The sequence below is a fragment of the Vitis vinifera genome, chromosome 5, assembly GCF_030704535.1.
Source record: "Vitis vinifera cultivar Pinot Noir 40024 chromosome 5, ASM3070453v1".
NCBI classification, from domain to species: domain Eukaryota; kingdom Viridiplantae; phylum Streptophyta; class Magnoliopsida; order Vitales; family Vitaceae; genus Vitis; species Vitis vinifera.
Genome location: NC_081809.1, coordinates 7624578 through 7647382, shown reverse-complemented (window position 1 = coordinate 7647382; position 22805 = coordinate 7624578). Strand labels below are relative to the sequence as shown.

Sequence of the window (22805 nt, the reverse complement as noted above, 5' to 3'; positions counted from 1 at the left end):
TTTAACACTTCAACATCCACATAAAATCATTGGAAGACATAAAAGAGATGGAAAATTCTAAAGACTCCTAAACCCACAATTTTTAGTTGCCCAATAAAGGCATCAGCCAGCTTTCAAGAGAATTAAATAACCACAGAAAGTTGTAAAGGCTCCATAGGATAGACATGCACTATACTGTGAGAGGCTTGCTATAAATTATCCATCCATATAATTGACAACCTCTAATTTTGTCCTTAATAACATAATTGATACATGCTCATGCATTTACTCATCTCTCAATACCTTAGATTTGATGAGCGATGTTATTACTGTCTTTCTGCTTTGATTTCAATTTACATAAACCCCTAAGGCTAAATTCTTAATTTATGTTGTACAAAAATTGAAATTGCTACCCCTATTTTTCTCCAATTAGTGATGTGGGTCCACTTTCACCCAATGTCCAATATTTATTTGGGCATGGTGTTAGTGTTGTCCCAATGTTCCCATAATTATGTTTATCTTAATTTTATTTTAGGTTTTAGTTTAATTATTAATTTTTATTTTTGGTTTTCATTTTTATTTGGCTGTAACACGAGTAAATGTGACCCAAAAACACACTAAAAATATATACATATGATTTTTAATTTTAATTCCTATTTTGAAATTTTATTTCTGAAACTAATAATAAAAATAATATTTTTATTGATAATTATATTATTATTATTATTATTTCTTTTTTTTTTTAATATCAAAATCACTTAATTTTAATTACTTTACATGTTTTATTTTCCCCCAAAGCTTAAAAGACTGAAGTACCAGAATCCATACAATAAACTCTGTATGAGAACATAATTGTCATGCTTTGAAAGTAAGAAAACATCTGAGACACAGAAACTCAGTTCCAGATTATCCACATCCCAAGAAATACTAGAAATTGCTAACAAATCGGGCACCATAATCCTCTCTCATTCAGATAGCATCGAGTCACCATGGCAACCTTCACAGCTTAAAATGTGGAAGTGAAGAGTTCCCATCCAGTCCTTTTGAGAAGTAGTATGTGAGAAACTCGTCTAAGGTTGTTTCCCTGTAGATTGGGGGGTTTTCTTCTGAAAGCAACTCCTTAACGGGTCCGTAGAGTCTCGAGTTATTCTCTGCATGAGATTTTCTGAAAAAACTTGCCACTGAAATTCTGGGGCCTACATTTTTGGCTAGGACTCTGTGGAAGATGCTTTTAAACCTATCATTGGAGACCAGCTGCACAAAAGACAAACATGAACACAACAGAAACAATCTCCTACGTCTAAACTTCAATTCACAATTGTTAATGGGCCTTTCAATAAAGACATGAATACATGTTTGGACCTGTATTTTTTGCTAGCACTCTGTTGTTGAGGCTTTTAAATTTATCATTACAGATGAGCCACACTAAAAAAAGACATGAAGACCTCTTGCAACTAAATTATAACTCATAATTTTGAAAAAACAAAAATAAAAATACTGACAAGTCACTCAAAACAAGAATCTTGAGGTTCTTGTGTCAATTTGGTTTTGATGAAAAATGTTTTGGAATGATAAAAGTATAGAAATTATGCTTAATTTGGCATAGACTTGCCTGTAGAAGATCTCCCATGTTTATTAGCAGAGCCCCAGGTATGGGGGGAACATCAACCCATTGATCTTCATGAAGAACTTGGAGACCACCCATTTGGTCTTGTAAGAGTATGGTGAAGAAGTCAGGATCGGTATGGCTGCTAGTGCCCAGGGTCAGTTCTGGTTCAGGACATGCTGGGTAGTAATGCCCCAAAAGGAAAAGGCCCTCAGCACATTCCATGTCTTTCAAATGGTTTGGATTAAGTCCAAGAGCTTCGGATAATAATTCAAAGAGAGTAAGCCCCAATTTCATTACTTGCCCCGAATATTCCATCACTATATCTCTGCAAGATGATCAGCCACAAATAACGACAGAAAGCTACGATTGGACAGGTTGTTACCTTGAGAGCAATTTTATGCCCTTGGGCAACCATTATACCAAAAGGCAATCAAAACAAAAGGATCCCCAGTATGGTATAGCATAATAGCAGAACCATAAAATAAAAAAATGGGGCATAACTTTTGATAAGAAAAGAAAAGGAAAGAAATCATTTACCACAGAAATCAGATTGACGTTTAAAACCACATTCGACCTCAGACATATTTCCCCTGAACCCTAAGTTTTCTTTTTATGGTAGTTCTTTGAGCCTTATGTTTAGTTTTTTATGGTAGTTCTTTGAGCCTTATGATTAGTTTCATGACTTCAGTTTACTGGCCTAATAACATCAAAAGTTTGGAATCCATAGAAGCAGGTGTTCACATACCTGCATACCGCCGGCAGTTGCTCAGGGAGAGGAGGATTAGGAGCCATCACACAAGACAAGGAATCCCTCCAATTAGCCGTGCGTGCTTGATAAAGATCAAAATTGCTACTAAATCTAACTTTGTTTTGGGAATCACGGGAATAATACTCCTTTTTGGTCTCAGCATCTTGCTCATGAAATCTCCGGATTCCATCAATCATATCATTCAAAACACTCTCTGGAATCCCATGGTTGACAACCTGGAAGAAACCCCACTTCTCGCAAGCCTCTCCCACTTTCTTGACGATCTGAGTGCGTAGAGCTGCATCTTTGTCCACGCCTTTGAAGTCTATGATTGGAACGCTTTCTGGGGAGGACTCCCTGGAACCCCAAGTCATGTCAGTCTTATGTTGGTCATTGATGAACATCCGTGGGATCTTAGTGAGCCCAGCATCCAGTAGTCCCTTCACACCAAGTTTCGAGTCATCAAAGGATTTTAATTCACTTTTTCGATCATAATCGTATACCTTTCCTGCCTGAATTTCGTCACCGCTGCTGCTCACCATTTTTTCCCTCACTGAAATGGCAACCGGACGTCTATTTATTCAACAATGAATGAGAAGAAATGAAAAGGGGCGTGGAGAAACAACCACAGCCTCTTTTTCCTTGGCGGAAAAAATCTTTACCCCATTCATTTTATTTTATTTTTTTGGCTTTTCCTACCTACAGTCCACCCGACAAAGTGTTCAAATGTCAAATAAATTGTATCATCTTAAAATTATGAGCCGTTTTTTCTGACTACTGGGCTTGGTTTACGTGGAAGACACGGTTTCTAGGTAATAGCGTTTTTTTTTATATATTTAGAGGGAGAATTAGTCTTTAGAAACATTTGATTTGATAATTAATAAAGGTCCTTCAAATATTTATAATTAATTTCAAAGACATAGATAAGAATAGATAAAAATACCAACTTCATTTATTTTTTTCTTTATTCTACCCTCTTTCACATATCAATATTTTTTCTTATTTAAGTATTTTTTATTTTTTATTTTTTTTAAACTCTTTTATAAATAATTAAAAAATCAATATTATTTTTTTATTTTTAAATTATAAATAAACAAAAATTATATCAATGATTTAAATATTATTTTAAAAAATACTTTCTAAAAAATATTAATTTAAATAAATAAAAATTATATTTTATATTTATTTTTATCTTTTACATTTTAGAAGTAAATAATTTAATTATTAAAATACTATTTAAAATAAATATATTCACTATTTTAATTTTTTTATATTAAAAAGTATTTTAAAGATTTTTTTACTATTATAAAATAAAAAGTTTAATTTTTTTTAATCTTCTTTCTTCCTTATTTTAATAACTTTTTCAACATGACTTTATTAAGGATTTTTTTTTAATGATTTGAATTAATTAAAAATTTATTAAATAAGAAAAAAGAAAAAGAAAGAAAGAGGATGGATATAAAGTTTTTATTTTAAGTACTCAATTAAAATGTTTTCATATGACTTAGTCGTAGAAGTGGATTATATCAATATATAGTAGAGATTGAATTTTTCTTATAGAAAATGGTTGAAATGTATATTTACTTATTTTAGATGAAAATAAGTAGTTAAAAATTATATAGATTATATTTGAGTTTGGTTTTAAAATATTTTTCTAGTTTTTATTTTTTATTTTTAAAAATAATTTTTATTTTCTATATTGTCTATTTTTGAAAATATTTTTAATTAAAAAATGAAAACTATTTTTTAAAATGAAAATTGAAAACCTTGTTTAGTACTATTTTTTTATATGAAAATAAAAAAATAATAAATTTTATTTATTCATTTATTGCGCCACTGTACAATTGTATTACACTAACTGTACAAGGAAAATGTAATAAGTGTACAAAGGTGTACAAGGTTACCCTTTGTGAAATATTATAATCGATTATGAGTCATTCCTTTATTTTTTTTATCACTCACGAATTGTACACATATGTCATGCACTTTATTTAATTTTCGCATGAAAATTCCAATATTTTTCCTAATAATAATATTTGGAGAAAAAATTTTTGACCTTAAATCATCTACCATCTTCTCAACTAAATCATTGGAAATATTGTTAAACACTCCTACGTGGACATATAAATATAAAATTTGTGTCATTGTACAAAGGTATTACACCAACTGTACAAGGGAAATGTACTGATTGTACAAAGGTGTACAAGATTACCTTTTGTGAATGATTTTAATTGATTTTAAACTACTTTTTTATTTTCCTTGTCACTCAATTATTGTACACCTATGTCATGCACTTTATTTAACTCTCACATAAAAATTCCAATATTTTTCCCAATAATGATATTTGGGGAAAAAAAATTGACCCTAAGTCATCCATCATTTTTTCAACCAAACCATTAAAAATATGATTAATACACCTACATGGACATATAAATTAGGAGATATATGAAATTTGTGTCATTGTACAAGGGTATTACATTAACTGTACAAGGATATTGCACTAAGTGTACAAGGGTGTACAAGGCTTCTAATAGGTTTTGTACGATTTTTAAACAACTTGAATTTGACATTAAAACAATTATTGATAGTTTTGTTTTTCTTTTTTTACCAAACTATGTCATTAAGACATTCTCTAAAAAAAATTAATATATAGGAAATAAAATTAAAATCAATCATGTTTGAATTATTCATTATAAGTAAACTAAATGAAATATATATTTTTACTATTTTGCCTTTATAAATATAATTTCATTTGTTATCAATAGAGATTAAAAATCATATTTAAATGGCATTAAAAATAAACAAAAATTATTTTTATAACATTTTTATTTTTTAAAATCATTAATTTAAATTATGAAATTAGTTTTAAAGTTAAAAATATTTGTTGTAATTATAGTTTTGAAGATTTCATGATTTTTATCTTATTACTTTGAAAAAATTGCTTTAATAAGAAAATATTTATTTTAATGGTTTTAACTATTTAAATCTTTATTGAAAAATATTTAAGATTAATGTGGAGAGCAATTAGGTAATTTTGGAATTGAGAAATTTTGAATATTTTGAAGACCTTAATTCGGCCAATTACCCTATTTACACTTTCAAAATTATTGGAAGGTTAGTAAATTAGTCTTAGAAATCTTGTCTTCTTGATTAATATTATATATATATATATATGCATGTGAGTGTTTACATTATTTATGAAAAAAATAATAAACACCATGTGTTTAATTTGCAAGTTAGAAAAAAAAATTAATAATATTTTATGAGGTATTTAAAAAGTATTTATTATATGTTCTATAAATTTGAAAAAAATATAATATTTGATGATATCAAATTTACAAGTTAGAACAAACAAATAATATTAATATATTATGTGGTGTTTAAAAATTATTTAATATATATGAGAAATAATATAAGTTTGAAATAAAGAATAATATTTATTATATATTATGTAAGTTTTCAATATATTTAAAAAATATTTATTATATATTATGTAAGTTTGAAAAAAAGAATAATATTTGATGACGTATTTAAAAGTTATTCACTTCAAAAATACATTTGGTAATAATAATTTTTAACCATCTTTCATATTTGATGAAGAAAAATAATTCAAGTTGGTTCCACTATTAAATAGGTGATTTGTTAGTTTTTTCATTTAATGGTTAAGGGTATTTTAGGGATTTTTTAAAGACAATATCCTTACTCTCAATTTATACTCTTTCATTGAGTGTTGGGCTTAAATATGGAACATATATAGATCATAGCTTAAATTTTTGGGCCCAGTTGGGCCCAAATCATAATTTTCCCATATTTAAATTTAATATTAATTATTTAATAAAAAAATTTTAAAAATTAATTCTCATGTATTTTATGGTTATGTTTAAATATTATTTTATTTTAAAATTTTATATTTATTAAATGATTATATTAAAAGGTAAAATCATTTTTTTTAAAGGAAGTAGATAATATTAAACTTTATTCATTACTTTAAAATATTTATTTTTATTAATATTTAATATTGTTCAAAATTAAAATTAAGTCTTATAATAATTTAATAAATTTACTATTTATTTTATATATTTGCTCTGTTCTATTTTCAATTTAAGTATGAACTCAAATATATAATGATTAATTAATAATTTTAAAATTAAAAGGAATATGATATGTCTTTGTATGTATTCTAATATTAATATTTTGAATAAAAAATTTAGATATTAAATAAAAATAATTAATTATTTGTATTAATTTAATTAATCATAAGGAATATAATTATACTTAATTTAGTTTATTCTTTAATATTTAATAAACAATGTATTTTCTTATTTGTTAAATTTTATATGGGCACCTGAAAGGGAAGGCCCTATTACCCTAGTAGGGTTTCAAGATGGTGGCACTTCGCCATCGGTCCTTGAAGTACATTAAGTTGGATTCTCTTATGAGAATGGGTATGCCCACAATGGTGAAACAAAATATTAGTATATTCTACAAGTTTTTCTTCTTATGTGCTATACATGTATGCAAAAACATATTCTCGTTTGAGCAACTTGAATATGAATTGTATTCCATGAAACATTCTATTTCTTTGGAACTTAGTATCCATGCATCCTAAGTAATCTTCTTGAATATCCTCCCATCCAGCCACATTGTGTAGCCTTGGCCATTTTGTGTCACTGACCATTGAGACAACATCTTCATATTTCTTTATTGCCCTTAGATGAGCCATAAATGATTCTGAGGGTAGTAGATTAGTTGCAACACAGTTGAAGAAGATCACTAACTAAAAAGTTTAAAAAGGCCTTTTTAATAATGAGCTATCCACATGGACAATGAGGCACTTATCCTAACTTCTAGCTAAGCAAACCCTAAGTGATGTAAGGCCACCCCTCTACCTTACAATTCTTTAATATTGCGAGCCTCAATAAGAAAAAGGCCAACAAGTTCCATTTTCTATGTGCTGATTTTATAGAAAAGAAGTTTATTTTGGAGTTTGTAAAAGTATACTTTATTGATGATTGAATGTTTAGGAAGTAAATGAATTTTTTATTTATGTTGTTTTTCTTGAACAAATTATATCTCCTACTTATTAGATGTTATAGAGTGAAAATGTAAAATTGATTTCCTTTTTCTTTAAATTAGGTATTAAGGGGAGCTCTCTGTTGATGCGATTATTGATTGGTTTACAATAGCTATATATAATAATCATGGTTTTACATGGTTGTGGTTTAAAAACTTTCATTTTTTATATGCAGAGTTTATCAGTATAGACTTTAGAAGCACAAACAATTTGGTTCCTTATAGTGGAACCTCTAAGATTTTTAAGCAATCAAAAGAAGTAAATGTCTTTCTTGATGCATTTCTACACACTTATTATGTTCTATGATTGATACATGATGGTGCATCTTTGGCTACTCTTTTTATTTTCCAAGATAGAATGCATTCATTGTGGGCATTGTAGAAATGATAATTGAAAAAAAACTCATATCTTTCTACACTTGTTTAACATTTTCAAGTATTGTTCTTGGTATCCAAAAGGAAAATTGCATATCTTTAATCTAGGATTTGGTGTTAATTCTATTGATTTTTCTTTGTTATTTCATAAATCTTGCTGATTATGCAAATTGGACTAGGAACTTACAACAATGTGTACAAAGCCCACAAATTTCCTATTAGTAAACTGAATATTACCTTGCTAACAAAGTATTTGATATACAATCGTTGTGGAAGAATTGCAATGGTAGAATGGATTCTTTTGGCATATACTACTTTTCCTACTAGCTTCTATTGTTTTATGGAATCAAAGTATTACGTATATTTTAAACTAAAAAAAATTCAAAAATCTAACTGTTTGCCATGTATGGGAAGCTTATATGAAACATGAATCATGAACCTCCATTGCTCTGAAATTAAGTCAAAAAGGAAAGGTTCTAATAAATTTTTGTGATTCGAATTAGAATTCAAATATTATGTTATGTGAATGTTTGTTTTTACTAACTGGGGTTACTCCTTAACAGACATTCCTTATGACTTAATTTGCTACTGTGCTAGGTAGTTTATGGAGTTGCGTGAATAGAATTAGAATCCTTTTTTATTTTTATTTTTTAAATTTTCTCTATTGTGGCATGCACAATTTGACTTGACTCTCTATGCATGGTGCTATGTTTGTGGCAATTAGAAAGTTGTTTTCACTTAGAAGCATATGTTCAAATCTCACAATGAAGGTAAGTTCTTTTCTTTTATGCATAATTAATTATTTAATTTACTTTTTTAACATCACATGTCATTTTCTTTTTCTGTCACTATTTCTATGATTAAATATTCTAACTTTTAACTTTGCTAGTAATTAGAAGTATTCTCATTATTTTTTATTCCATATTGGTATGAACGGTTTCTTAAATAATTATAATTGATTCAGTAAATTAATTTACTTTGACTGTAGGGTTCTATAAGTTTTATCTTTTACCTATAGTTTAAATTACTAGAGTTATCACATCAACCCAAAAAATCTTTATGGCATGGTATTTAGAATTCTAAAGAAAAAAAAATTGATTTAAAAAAGAAAAAAAATTTCAAATTTAAATTCTACACAATTCTAGCATTTTTTAAAACATATTAAAAAAAAATTTTTGCTCAATCTAAAAAATCTAAATACCACTTATGTCATAATTTATCAACTTAGCCTTCATTGAATCTCTTAATACTTACATATGTTATTTCAGTTGATCACCCGATAATCTTGAATCTTTAATAGAAAGTGACACACAATTCATTAGAAAAGTTAAAAGTCATGATGAATAAAACAAGATGTTAACTTAAATTAAGCAATCTAATACACCAACAATATCCTCATTTGCAATTTTGTAATTTTGTGAAAAAATATAGATTACATAAACCCTTCAATACTTTCAAATGGAGTTACAAATATCTTAGTAACACTCATTTAAAGCAAACATACTTAAAAGAGTATGCAATGACAATAATGCATTCAATGAATAAACATGATCTACACACACAAACCAAACAAATAACCAAGTAAAGTAGTGTGTGGGTAAAATAATATAATAACAAACACAAGAGATCATGATAATATAAATCATGATAAATCAGGAAAATCAACATGCCTATCATATATATCAACATATCTCTCCCTTTTTGTCACAAAACTAAAAAAGAATAAAATAAAATAGAGCAAGAAACACAAGAGAGACAAGATAAAGCATATCACAACGTGGATTGCTCATAGGCTAGCTCGAGTTCTACACCTCCACTAATTGCAAATCTCAATTACTACAATTTGTTGTGTTTTGGGGTCTTCATTCTTTTCAAATCATCCTTAAATTTGCATCATTTGATAGTAGATAAGGACAATGGTTGAAAACATGGCATGGGTACATTAAACTATGGTATTAGAAATTCCAATGTCATAAGTTCAGTATCAGTTTGGTATTTGATAATAGGTTAAGAAGATAAAATTTCATTTTAATTTTGATAGTAAATTTCTTTTATTTGGGTACTGGTTTTGATATCAAATGAAACGTCTATTTTTCAAAGAGATGTCAAATTTGATATTAGAATCTTATATAAATTCTTCACTTGTTGAGCCTTAACTATCAAACCAATATTAGTTTTCTCTTGGCTTCCCGGTACATTATCATTTCTGCAATCATATTTAATATCAAATTTGATATCAATTGTATGTCAACATTGAATTTGATATTAGGTCCAATGTTGGAATTTCCATTAGGCTATTATCAAAATGTTATCAAACAATTTCTATGCTCATGTCAAATTTGTCATGGAACTTTATATTAGTTTTGGTTTGATGGAAATTTGATATCAATCCCACATTGAAAAGAGATTGAAATCTTTTTCATTTATTATAATTTTTCATTTCCTCAATCTCTTGAGCTTCTGAATAGAGAATTGAAAGTCTTGATATCCATAAATTTAAATAAATAGAGTAAAAAATTTAAAACAGAACTTAGATTTTTTTTTTAACGCTTCAATATATTCATGAAATCTACCTTAAGGGAATAAGCAAGGTTTGAAAGACCTGTGACAATGGATATGCAATTAGTTATTATCAATATAACAATATAATAATTATCAATATCATGCAAATAAATAGTCATCAATTTAAAATATAACTTATATTTTTATATTTTTTAACACTTCAACATCCACATAAAATCATTAGAAGACATAAAAGAGATGGAAAATTCTAAAAGACACTTAAACCCACAATTTTTAGTCACCCAATAAAGCATCAGTCAGCTTTCAAGAGAATTAAATAACCACAGAAAGTTGTAGGGCTCCATAGGATAGACATGCACTATACTGTGAGAGGCTTACTATAAATTATCCATCCATATAATTGACAACCTCTAATTTTGTACTTAATAACACAATTGATACATCCTCATGCATCTACTCATCTCTCCATACCTTAGATTTGATGAGGAATATTTTTACTGTCTTTCTGCTTTGGTTTCAATTTACATAAACCCCTAAGGCTAAATTTTTAATTTATGATGTGGGTCCACTTTCACCCAATGTCCAATATTTATTTGGGCATGGTGTTAGTGTTGTCCCAATGTTCCCATAATTATGTTTATCTTAATTTTATTTTATGTTTTAGTTTAATTATTGATTTTTATTTTTGGTTTTCATTTTTATTTGGCTGTAACACGAGTAAATGTGACCCAAAAACACACTAAAAATATATACATATGATTTTTAATTTTAATTCCTATTTTGAAATTTTATTTCTGAAACTAATAATAAAAATAATATTTTTATTGATAATTATATTATTATTATTATTATTATTATTATTATTATTATTTCTGTTTTTTTTTTTTAATATCAAAATCACTTAATTTTAATTGCTTTATATGTTTTATTTTCCCCCAAAGCTTAAAAGACTGAAATACCAGAATCCATACAATAAACTCTGTATGAGAACATAATTGTCATGCTTTGAAAGTAAGAAAACATCTGAGACACAGAAACTCAGTTCCAGATTATCCACATCCCAAGAAATACTAGAAATTGCTAACAAATCTGGCACCATAATCCTCTCTCATTCAGGTAGCATCGAGTCTCCATGGCAACCTTCACAGCTTAAAATGTGGAAGTGAAGAGTTCCCATCCAGTCCTTTTGAGAAGTAGTATGCGAGAAACTCGTCTACAGTTGTTTCCCTGTAGATTGGGGGGTTTTCTTCTGAAAGCAACTCCTTAATGGGTCCGTAGAGTCTCGAGTTATTCTGTGGATGAGATGTATTGAAAAAACTTGCCAATGAAATTCTGGGGCCTACATTTTTGGCTAGGACCCTGTGGAAGATGCTTTTAAACCTATCATTGGAGACCAGCTGCACAAAAGACAAACATGAACACAAAAGAAACAATCTCCTATGTCTAAACTTCAATTCACAATTGCTAATGGGCCTTTCAATAAAGACATGAATACATGTCTGGACCTGTATTTTTTGCTAGCACTCTGTTGTTGAGGCTTCTAAGTTTATCATTACAGATGAGCCACACTAAAGAAAGACAAAACAATCTCTTGCAACTAAATTATAACTCATAATTTTGAAAAAACAAAAATAAAAATACTGACAAGTCACTCAAAACAAGAATCTTGATGTTCTTGTGTCAATTTGGTTTTGATGAAAAATGTTTTGGAATGACAAAAGTATAGAAATTATGCTTAATTTGGTATAGACTTGCCTGTAGAAGATCTCCCATGTTTATTACCAGAGCTCCAGGTATGGGGGGAACATCAACCCATTGATCTTCATGAAGAACTTGGAGGCCACCCATTTGGTCTTGTAAGAGTATGGTGAAGAAGTCAGGATCAGTATGGCTGCTAGTGCCCAGGGTCAGTTCTGGTTCAGGACATGCTGGGTAGTAATGCCCCGAAAGGAAAAGGCCCTCAGCACATTCCATGTCTTTCAAATGGTTTGGATTAAGTCCAAGAGCTTCGGATAATAATTCAAAGAGAGTAAGCCCCAGTTTCATTACTTGCCCCGAATATTCCATCACTATATCTCTGCAAGTTGATCAGCCACAAATAACGACAGAAAGCTACGATTGGGCAGGTTGTTACCTTGAGAGCAATTTTATGCCCTTGGGCAACCATATACCGAAAGGCAATCACAACAAAAGGATCCCCAATATGGTATAGTAGAACCATAAAATAAAAAAATGGGGCATAACTTTTGATAAGAAAAGAAAAGGAAAGAAATCATTTACCACAGAAATCAGATTGACGTTTAAAACCACATTCGACCTCAGACATATTTCCCCTGAACCCTAAGTTTTCTTTTTTATGGTAGTTCTTTGAGCCTTATGATTAGTTTCATGACTTCAGTTTACTGGCCTAATAACATCAAAAGTTTGGAATCCATAGAAGCAGGTGTTCACATACCTGCATACAGCCGGCAGTTGCTCAGGGAGAGGAGGATTAGGAGCCATCACACAAGACAAGGAATCCCTCCAATTAGCCATGCGTGCTTGATAAAGATCAAAATTGCTAATAAATCTAACTTTTTTTTGGGAATCACGGGAATAATACTCCTTTTTGGTCTCAGCATCTTGCTCATGAAATCTCCGGATTCCATCAATCATATCATTCAAAACACTCTCTGGAATCCCATGGTTGACAACCTGGAAGAAACCCCACTTCTCGCAAGCCTCTCCCACTTTCTTGATGATCTGAGTGCGTAGAGCTGCATCTTTATCCATGCCTTTGAAGTCTATGATTGGAACGCTTTCTGGGGAGGACTCCCTGGAACCCCAAGTCATGTCAGTCTTATGTTGCTCATTGATGAACATCCGTGGGATCTTAGTGAGCCCAGCATCCAGTAGTCCCTTTACACCAAGTTTCGAGTCATCAAAGGATTTTAATTCACTTTTTCGATCATAATCGGATACCTTTCCTGCCAGAATTTCGTCACTGCTGCCGCTCACCATTTTTCCCCTCACTGAAATGGCAACCGGACGTCTATATATTCAACAACGAATGAGAAGAAATGAAAAGGGGCGTGCAGAAACAACCGCAGCCTCTTTTTCCTTGGCGGAAAAAATCTATAGCCCCTTCATTTTTTTATTTTTTATTTTGGCTTTTCCTCACCGACAGTCCACTCGACAAAGTGTTCAAATGTCAAATAAATTGTCTCATCTTAAAATTATGAGCCGTTTTTTCTTGACTACTAGGCTTGGTTTACGTGGAAGACACGGTTTCTAGATAATAGCGTCTTTATATATATATATATATATATATATATATATATATAGAGCTTTGACCACGTTTTTAAAAAAAATTCCAAAAAATAAAATTGTTTTCAAAATAATGCCCGATCTAATGTGTCTGTGCCACATAAACTGCCACGTCATAAAACCGTAGTTGGTGACTACGGTTTTATTTTTCTAAAGTGGTTAGAAACCGTAGTTACCAACCACGGTTTTAACTTTAAGTTTAAAGCCGTAGTTGGTGACTACGGCTTTGACTTTTTTTTAAAATGGTCAAAGCCGTAGTCACCAACTGCGGTTTTAACTTTATATATTTATATATAACTTTAATTTTTTTAATAAAAATATTATATTATTTTGATTTTAAATATATTTATTTCATTATTTTAATAATAATAATATATAAAATTAAATAATTAATATTTTTAATTTGATATAAATATATTTTAAAATTTTATTAAAATAATATACTCTATATTTAATATAAATATATTTAGTTAATTATATTTAAATATAAATAAAATATAATAAATTATGAAAGCCTATTAAAAAACAAATAATATAAATTATTATATTAATTAATAATTTTTTATATACTATATGTAAGTGGTATATAATGTCACATGTATATAAGTTCAATTAAGTTTAAAATTTATCATATTTTAATTTAAGTTCATAATTTATATTTATATATATATATATGTGTGTGTGTGTGTGAGATATTATATACTACTTACATATAATATATAAAAAAATTATTAATTAATATAATAATTTATATTATTTTTTTCTTCAAATAGGCATTTATAATTTATTTATTTTAAATAAACATAATTTATTATATTTTATTTATATTTAATTTTAATTAAATAATTATATTTATATTAAATATAGTGTCAATTGTTTTAATAAAATTTATTTATATATTTAAATAAAAATGTGATAAATTTTAAACTTAAATTAAACTTTTATATATATATATATATATATATATATATATGTGTGTGTGTGTGTGTGTGTGTGTGTGTGTGTGTGTGAGAGAGGTATTATATACCACTTATATATAATATATAAAAAATTATTAATTAATATAATAATTTATATTATTTTTTTATTTTTCTAAATAGGCATTTATAATTTATTTATTTTAAATAAATATAATTTATTATATTTTATTTTAATTAATTAATTATATTTATATTAAATATAGTGCATTTTAATAAAATTTAAAAATATATTTTTATATCAAATTAAAAATATCAATTATTTAATTTCGTATATTATTATTATTAAAATAATGAAATAAGTATATTTAAAATCAAAATAAAATAATAATTTTATTAAAAAAATTAAAGTTATATATAAATATATATAAAGTTAAAACCGCAGTTGGTGACTACGACTTTGACCATTTTAAAAAAAAGTCAAAGCCGTAGTCACCAACTACGGCTTTAAACTTAAAGTTAAAACCGTGGTTGGTAACTACGGTTTCTAACCACTTTAGAAAAATAAAACCGTAGTCACCAACTACGGTTTTATGACGTAGCAGCTTATGTGGCACAGACACATTAGATTGGTCATTATTTTGAAAACAACTTTATTTTTTGGAATTTTTTTTTAAAACACACTATTTTGGGTCAAAGTATATATATATATTTAATATTAATTATTTAACAAAAAAAATTTAAAAATTATTTCTCATGTATTTTGATGGCTATGTTTGAATATTATTTTATTTTAAAATTTTATATTTATTAAATGATTATATTAAAAAGGTAAAATCATTCTTTTTAAGAAAGTAGATAATATTAAACTTTATTTATTACTTTAAAATATTTATTTTTATTAATATTTAATGTTGTTCAAAATTAAAGTCTTATAATAATTTAATAAATTTATTATTTATTTTATATATTTGCTCCTATTGATTTTTGTTCTATTATTAAATTTAAGTATGAACTCAAATATATAATGATTAATTAAAAATTTTAAAATTAAAAGGAATATGACATGTCTTTGTATGTATTCTAATATTAATATTTTGAATAAAAAAAATAGATATTAAATAAAAAAATTAATTATTTTTATTAATTTAATTAATCCTAAGAAATATAATTATACTTCATTTAGTTTATTCTTTAATATTTAATAAACAATATATTTTCTTATTTGTTAAATTTTATATGGGCACCTGAAGAGGAAGGCCCCTATTACCCTAGGAGGGTCTCGAGATGGTGGCACTTCGCCATCAGTCCTTGAAGTACATTAAGTTGGATTCTCTTATGCGAATGGGTATTCCCACAATGGTGAAACAAAATATTAGCATATTCTACAGGTTTTTCTTCTTATGTGCTATACATGTATGCAAAAACAAATTCTCGTTTGAGCAACTTGAATATGAATTGTATTCCATGAAACATTCTATTTCTTTGGATACTAGTAATCTTCTTGAATATCCTCCCATCCACCCACATTGCGTAGCCTTGGCCATTTTGTGTCACTGACCATTGAGACAACATCTTCATCTTTCTTTATTTCCCCTAGATAAGCCATAAATGATTCCGAGGGTCGTAGATTAGTTGCAACACAGTTGAAGAAGATCACTAACTAAAAAGTTTAAAAATGCCTTTTTAATAATGAGCTATCCACATGGACAATGAGGCACTTATCCTAACTTCTAGCTAAGCAAACCCTAAGTGATGTAAGGTCACCCCTCTACCTTACAATTCTTCAATATTGCGAGCCTCAATAAGAAAAAGGCCAACAAGGTCCATTTTCTATGTGCTGATGTTATAGAAAAGAAGTTTATTTTGGAGTTTGCAAAAGTATACTTTATTGATGATTGAATGCTTAGGAAGTAAATGAATTTCTTATTTATGTTGTTTTTCTTGAACAAATTATATCTCCTACTTATTAGATGTTATAGAGTGAAAATGTAAAATTGATTTCATTTTTTCTTTAAATTAGGTATTGAGGTAGCTCTCTGTTGATGCGATTACTGATTTGTTTACAATAGCTATATATAATAATCATGGTTTTACATGGTTGTGGTTTAAAAACTTTCATTTTTTATATGCAGAGTTTATCAGTATAGACTCTAGAAGCACAAACAATTTGGTTCCTTATAGTGGAACCTCTAAGATTTTTAAGCAATCAAAAGAAGTAAATGCCTTTCTTGATGCATTTCTACACACTTATTATGTTCTATGATTGATACATGATGGTGCATCTTTGGCTACTCTTTTTATTTTCCAAGATAGAATGCACTCATTGTGGGCATTGTAGAAATGATATTGAAAGAAAACTCATGTCTTTCTACACTTGTTTAACATTTTCAAGTATTGTTCTTGGTATCCAAAAGGAAAATTGCATATCTTTAATCTAGGATTTGGTGTTAATTCTATTGATTTTTCTTTGTTATTTCATAAACCTTGTTGATTATGCAGATTGGACTAGGAACTTACAACAATGCGTACAAAGCCCACAAATTTCCTATTAGTAAACTGAATATTACCATGCTAACAAAGTATTTGATATACAATCATTGTGGAAGAATTGCAATGGTAGAATGAATTCTTTTGGTGTACACTGCTTTTCCAGTTAGCTTCTATTGTTTTACGGAATCAAAGTATTACATATATTTTAAACTAAAAAAATTTCAAAATTCTAATTGTTTGCCATGTATGGGAAGCTTATATGAAACAGGAATCGTGAACCTCCATTGCTCTAAAATTAAGTCAAAAATGAAAGGTGCTAATAAATTTTTGTGATTCGAATTAGAATTCAAATAATATGTTATGTGAATGTTTGTTTTTACTAACTGGGGTTACTCCTTAACAGACATTCCTTGTGGCTTAATTTGCTACTGTGCTAGGTAGTTTATGGAGTTGCGTGAATAGAATTAGAATCCTTTTTTATTCTTATTTTTTAAATTTTCTCTATTGTGGCATGCACAATTTGACTTGACTCTCTATGCATGGTGCTATGTTTGTGGCAATTAGAAAGTTGTTTTCACTTAGAAGCATATGTTCAAATCTCACAATGAAGGTAAGTTCTTTTCTTTTATGCATAATTAATTATTTAATTTACTTTTTTAACATCACATGTCAGTTTCTTTTTCTGTCACTATTTCTATGATTAAATCTTCTAACTTTTAACTTTGATAGTAATTAGAAGTATTCTCATTATTTTTTATTCCATATTGGTATGAACGGTTTCTTAAATAATTATAATTGATTCAGTAAATTAAATTACTTTGATTGTAGGGTTCTATAGGTTTTATCTTTTACCTATAGTTTAAATTACTAGAGTTATCACATCAACCCAAAAAATCTTTATGGCATGGTATTTAGAATTCTAAAGAAAAAACAAAAACTTGATTTAAAAAAGAAAAAATTTAAATTTAAATTCTACACAATTCTAGCATTTTTTTAAAACATATTACAATATATTTTTGCTCAATCTAAAAAATCTAAACACCACTTAATGTCATAATTTATCAACTTAGCTTTCATTAATCTCTTTATACTTACATATGTTATTTCAGTTAATCACCCAACAATCTTGAATCTTTAATAGAAAGTGACAGATAATTCATTAGAAAAGTTCTAAGTCATGATGAATAGAACAAGATGTTAACTTAAATTAAGCAATCTAATACACCAACAATATCCTCGTTTGCAATTTTGTGAAAAAATATAGATTACATAAACCCTTCAATACTTTCAAATGGAGTTACAAATGTCTTAGTAACACTCATCTAAAGCAAACATACTTAAAAGAGTATGCAATGCCAATAATGCATTCAATGAACAAACATGATCTACACACACAAACCAAACAAATAACCAAGTAAAATAGTGTGTGGGGAAAATAATATAACAACAAACACAAGAGATCATGATAATATAAATCAAGATAAATAAGGAAAATTAACATGCCTATCATATATATCAACATATCTCTCCTTTTTTGTCACAAAACTACAAAAGAATAAAAGAAAATAGAGCAAGAAACACAAGAGAGACAAGATAAAGCATATCACAGCGTGGATTGCTCACAAGCTAGCTCGAGTTCTACACCTCCACTACTTGCAAATCTCAATTACTACAACTTGTAGTGTTTTGGGGTTTTCATCCTTTTCAAATCATCCTTAAATTGCATCAGTTGATAGTAGGTAAGGACAATGGTTGAAAACATGGCATGGGTACATTAAACTGTGGTATTAGAAATTCCAAAGTCACAAGTTTAGTATGAGTTTGGTATTAAATAATAGGTTAAGAAGATGAAATTTCATTTTAATTTTGATAGCAAATTTCTTTTATTTGGGTACTGGTTTTGATATCAAATGGAACGTTTATTTTCCAAAGAGATGTCAAAATTGATATTAGAATTTTATATCAGTTCTTCACTTGTTGAACCTTAGCTATCAAACCAGTATTGGTTTTCTCTTTGCTTCTTGGTACATTATCATTTCTGCAATCATATTTAATATCAAATTTGATATCAATTAATTGTATGTCAACATTGAATTTGATATTAGGTCCAATGTTGGAATTTCCATTAGGCTATTACCAAAATGTTATCAACTAATTTCTATGCTCATGTCAAATTTGTCATGGGACTTTATATTAGTTTTGGTTTGATGGAAATTGGATATCAATCCCACATTAAAAAGAGATTGAAATTTTTTTCATTTATTTTAATTTCTCATTTCCTAAATCTCTTGAGCCTTTGAATAGGAAATTGAAAGCCTTAATATCCATAAATTTAAATAAATATTTTAAAAAATTTAAAATAGAACTTAGATTTTATTTTATTTTTTTAACGCTTCAATATATTCATGGAATCTACCTTAAGAGAATAAGCAAGGTTCAAAAGACCTGTTGCAATAGATATGCAATTAGTTATTGTCATTATAATAATATAATAATTATCAATATCATGTAAATAAATAGTCATAAATTTAAAATATAACTTATATTTCTATTTATATTTTTTAACACTTCAACATCCACATAAAATCATTAGAAGACATAAAAGAGATGGAAAATTCTAAAGACACTTAAACACAATTTTTAGTCACCCAATAAAGCATCAGCCAGCTTTCAAGAGAATTAAATAACCAAGAAAGTTGTAAAGGCTCCATAGGATAGACATGCACTATACTGTGAGAGGCTTACTATAAATTATCCATCCATATAATTGACAACCTCTAATTTTGCCCTTTATAACATAATTGATACATCCTCATGCATCTACTCATCTCTCCATACCTTAGATTTGATGAGGAATATTTTTACTATCTATCTGCTTTGGTTTCAATTTACATAAACCCTTAAGGCTAAATTTTTAATTTATGTTGTACAAAAATTGAAATTGCTACCCCTATTTTTCTCCAATTAGTATGATGTAGGTCCACTTTCACCCAATATCCAATATTTATTTGGGCATGGTGTTAGTGTTGTCCCAATGTTCCCATAATTATGTTTATCTTAATTTTATTTTATGTTTTAGTTTAATTATTGATTTTTATTTTTGGTTTTCATTTTTATTTGGCTGTAACACGAGTAAATGCGACCCAAAAACACAGTAAAAATATATACATATGATTTTTAATTTTAATTCCAATTTTGAAATTTTATTTCTGAAACTAATAATAAAAATAATATTTTTATTGATAATTATATTATTATTATTATTTCTGTTTTTTTTTTTATATCAAAATCACTTAATTTTAATTACTTTATATGTTTTATTTTCCCCCGAAGCTTAAAAGACTGAAGTACCAGAATCCATACAATAAACTCTGTATGAGAACATAATTGTCATGCTTTGAAAGTAAGAAAACATCTGAGACACAAACTCAGTTCCAGATTATCCACATCCCAAGAAATACTAGAAATTGCTAACACATCGGGCACCATAATCCTCTCTCATTCAGGTAGCATCGAGTCACCATGGCAACCTTCACAGCTTAAAATGTGGAAGTGAAGAGTTCCCATCCAGTCCTTTTGAGAAGTAGTATGTGAGAAACTCGTCTACGGTTGTTTCCCTGTAGATTGGGGGGTTTTCTTCTGAAAGCAACTCCTTAATGGGTCCGTAGAGTCTCGAGTTATTCTCTCGATGAGATTTTCTGAAAAAACTTGCCACTGAAATTCTGGGGCCTACATTTTTGGCTAGGACTCTGTGGAAGATGCTTTTAAACCTATCATTGGAGACCAGCTGCACAAAAGACAAACATGAACACAACAGAAACAATCTCCTACGTCTAAACTTCAATTCACAATTGTTAATGGGCCTTTCAATAAAGACATGAATACATGTTTGGACCTGTATTTTTTGCTAGCACTCTGTTGTTGAGGCTTTTAAATTCATCATTACAGATGAGCCACACTAAAGAAAGACATGAAGACTTGCAAAACAATCTCTTGCAACTAAATTATAACTCATAATTTTGAAAAAAACAAAAATAAAAATACTGACAAGTCACTCAAAACAAGAATCTTGAGGTTCTTGTGTCAATTTGGTTTTGATGAAAAATGTTTTGGAATGATAAAAGTATAGAAATTATGCTTAATTTGGCATAGACTTGCCTGTAGAAGATCTCCCATGTTTATTACCAGAGCTCCAGGTATGGGGGGAACATCAACCCATTGATCTTCATGAAGAACTTGGAGACCACCCATTTGGTCTTGTAAGAGTATGGTGAAGAAGTCAGAATCAGTATGGCTGCTAGTTCCCAGGGTCAGTTCTGGTTCGGGACATGCTGGGTAGTAATGCCCCAAAAGGAAAAGGCCCTCAGCACATTCCATGTCTTTCAAATGGTTTGGATTAAGTCCAAGAGCTTCGGATAATAATTCAAAGAGAGTAAGCCCCAATTTCATTACTTGTTCCGAATATTCCATCACTATATCTCTGCAAGTTGATCAGCCACATATAATGACAGAAAGCTAGGATTGGACAGGTTGCTGCCTTGAGAGCAATTTTATGCCTTGGGCAACCATTATACCAAATAGCAATCAAAACAAAAGGATCCCCAGTATGGTATAGCAGAACCATAAAATAAAAAAATGGGGTATTACTTTTGATAAGAAAAGAAAAGGAAAGAAATCATTTACCACAGAAATCAGACTGACGTTTAAAACCACATTCGACCTCAGACATATTTCCCCTGAACCCTAAGTTTTCTTTTTTATGGTAGTTCTTTGAGCCTTATGATTAGTTCATGACTTCAGTTTACTGGCCTAATAACATCAAAAATTTGGAATCCATAGAAGCAGGTGTTCACATACCTGCATACCGCCGGCAGTTGCTCAGGGAGAGGAGGATTAGGAGCCATCACACAAGCCAAGGAATCCCTCCAATTAGCCATGCGTGCTTGATAAAGATCAAAATTGCTATTAAATCTAACTTTTTTTTGGAAATCACGGGAATAATACTCCTTTTTGGTCTCAGCATCTTGCTCATGAAATCTCCGGATTCCATCAATCATATCATTCAAAACACTCTCCGGAATCCCATGGTTGACAACCTGGAAGAAACCCCACTTCTCGCAAGCCTCTCCCACTTTCTTGATGATCTGAGTGCGTAGAGCTGCATCTTTATCCATGCCTTTGAAGTCTAGGATTGGAACGCTTTCTGGGGAGGACTCCCTGGAACCCCAAGTCATGTCAGTCTTATGTTGTTCATTGATGAACATCCGTGGGATCTGAGTGAGCCCAGCATCCAGTAGTCCCTTTACACCAAGTTTCGAGTCATCAAAGGATTTTAATTCACTTTTTCGATCATAATCGGATGCCTTTCCTGCCTGAATTTCGTTACTGCTACTGCTCACCATTTTTCCCCTTACTGAAATGGCAACCGCACGTCTATTTATTCAACAACGGATGAGAAGAGATGAAAAGGGGCGTGGAGAAACAACCACAGCCTCTTTTTCTTTGGCGGAAAAAATATGTAGCCCACTCATTTTTTTCAATTTTTTTTTTTTTGGGCTTTTCCACTTCATACTAGCCCACTGGACAAAGTGTACAAATGTCAAATAAATTGTCTCATTTATTTTCATTATTTCTCTCATATTAATATATCTTCCTCTCCACTCGTCACGTTTTCACTTTTTTTTTTTCCTTTTCTATCATCATAATCCATTGTCACCTATTATAGTTTTTATTAATATTATTTTTTTTCCTTTATATTTTTTTTAATATGCTCATACATTTT

General features: G+C 29.0%; 2 protein-coding genes across 2 annotated transcripts; both read right to left on the bottom strand.

The window, feature by feature from the left end:
• Positions 1-778: 778 nt before the first annotated feature.
• On the bottom strand, positions 779-13459 carry LOC104879286 (1-aminocyclopropane-1-carboxylate oxidase homolog 1). The gene is made up of 6 exons (XM_010651759.3): positions 12763-13459; positions 12063-12384; positions 11454-11704; positions 2334-2693; positions 1592-1913; positions 779-1233 (listed from the first exon to the last, which is right to left on the bottom strand). The coding sequence occupies exons 1-6, from the start codon at positions 13305-13307 to the stop codon at positions 979-981; spliced, it is 2055 nt and encodes a 684-aa protein (XP_010650061.2). The 5' UTR covers positions 13308-13459; the 3' UTR covers positions 779-978.
• Positions 13460-20357: 6898 nt separating this feature from the next.
• On the bottom strand, positions 20358-22553 carry LOC100259642 (1-aminocyclopropane-1-carboxylate oxidase homolog 1). The gene is made up of 3 exons (XM_002284627.5): positions 21881-22553; positions 21182-21503; positions 20358-20810 (listed from the first exon to the last, which is right to left on the bottom strand). Exons 1-3 carry the CDS (start codon positions 22423-22425, stop codon positions 20556-20558), a joined length of 1122 nt encoding a protein of 373 aa, XP_002284663.1. The 5' UTR covers positions 22426-22553; the 3' UTR covers positions 20358-20555.
• Positions 22554-22805: the final 252 nt, after the last annotated feature.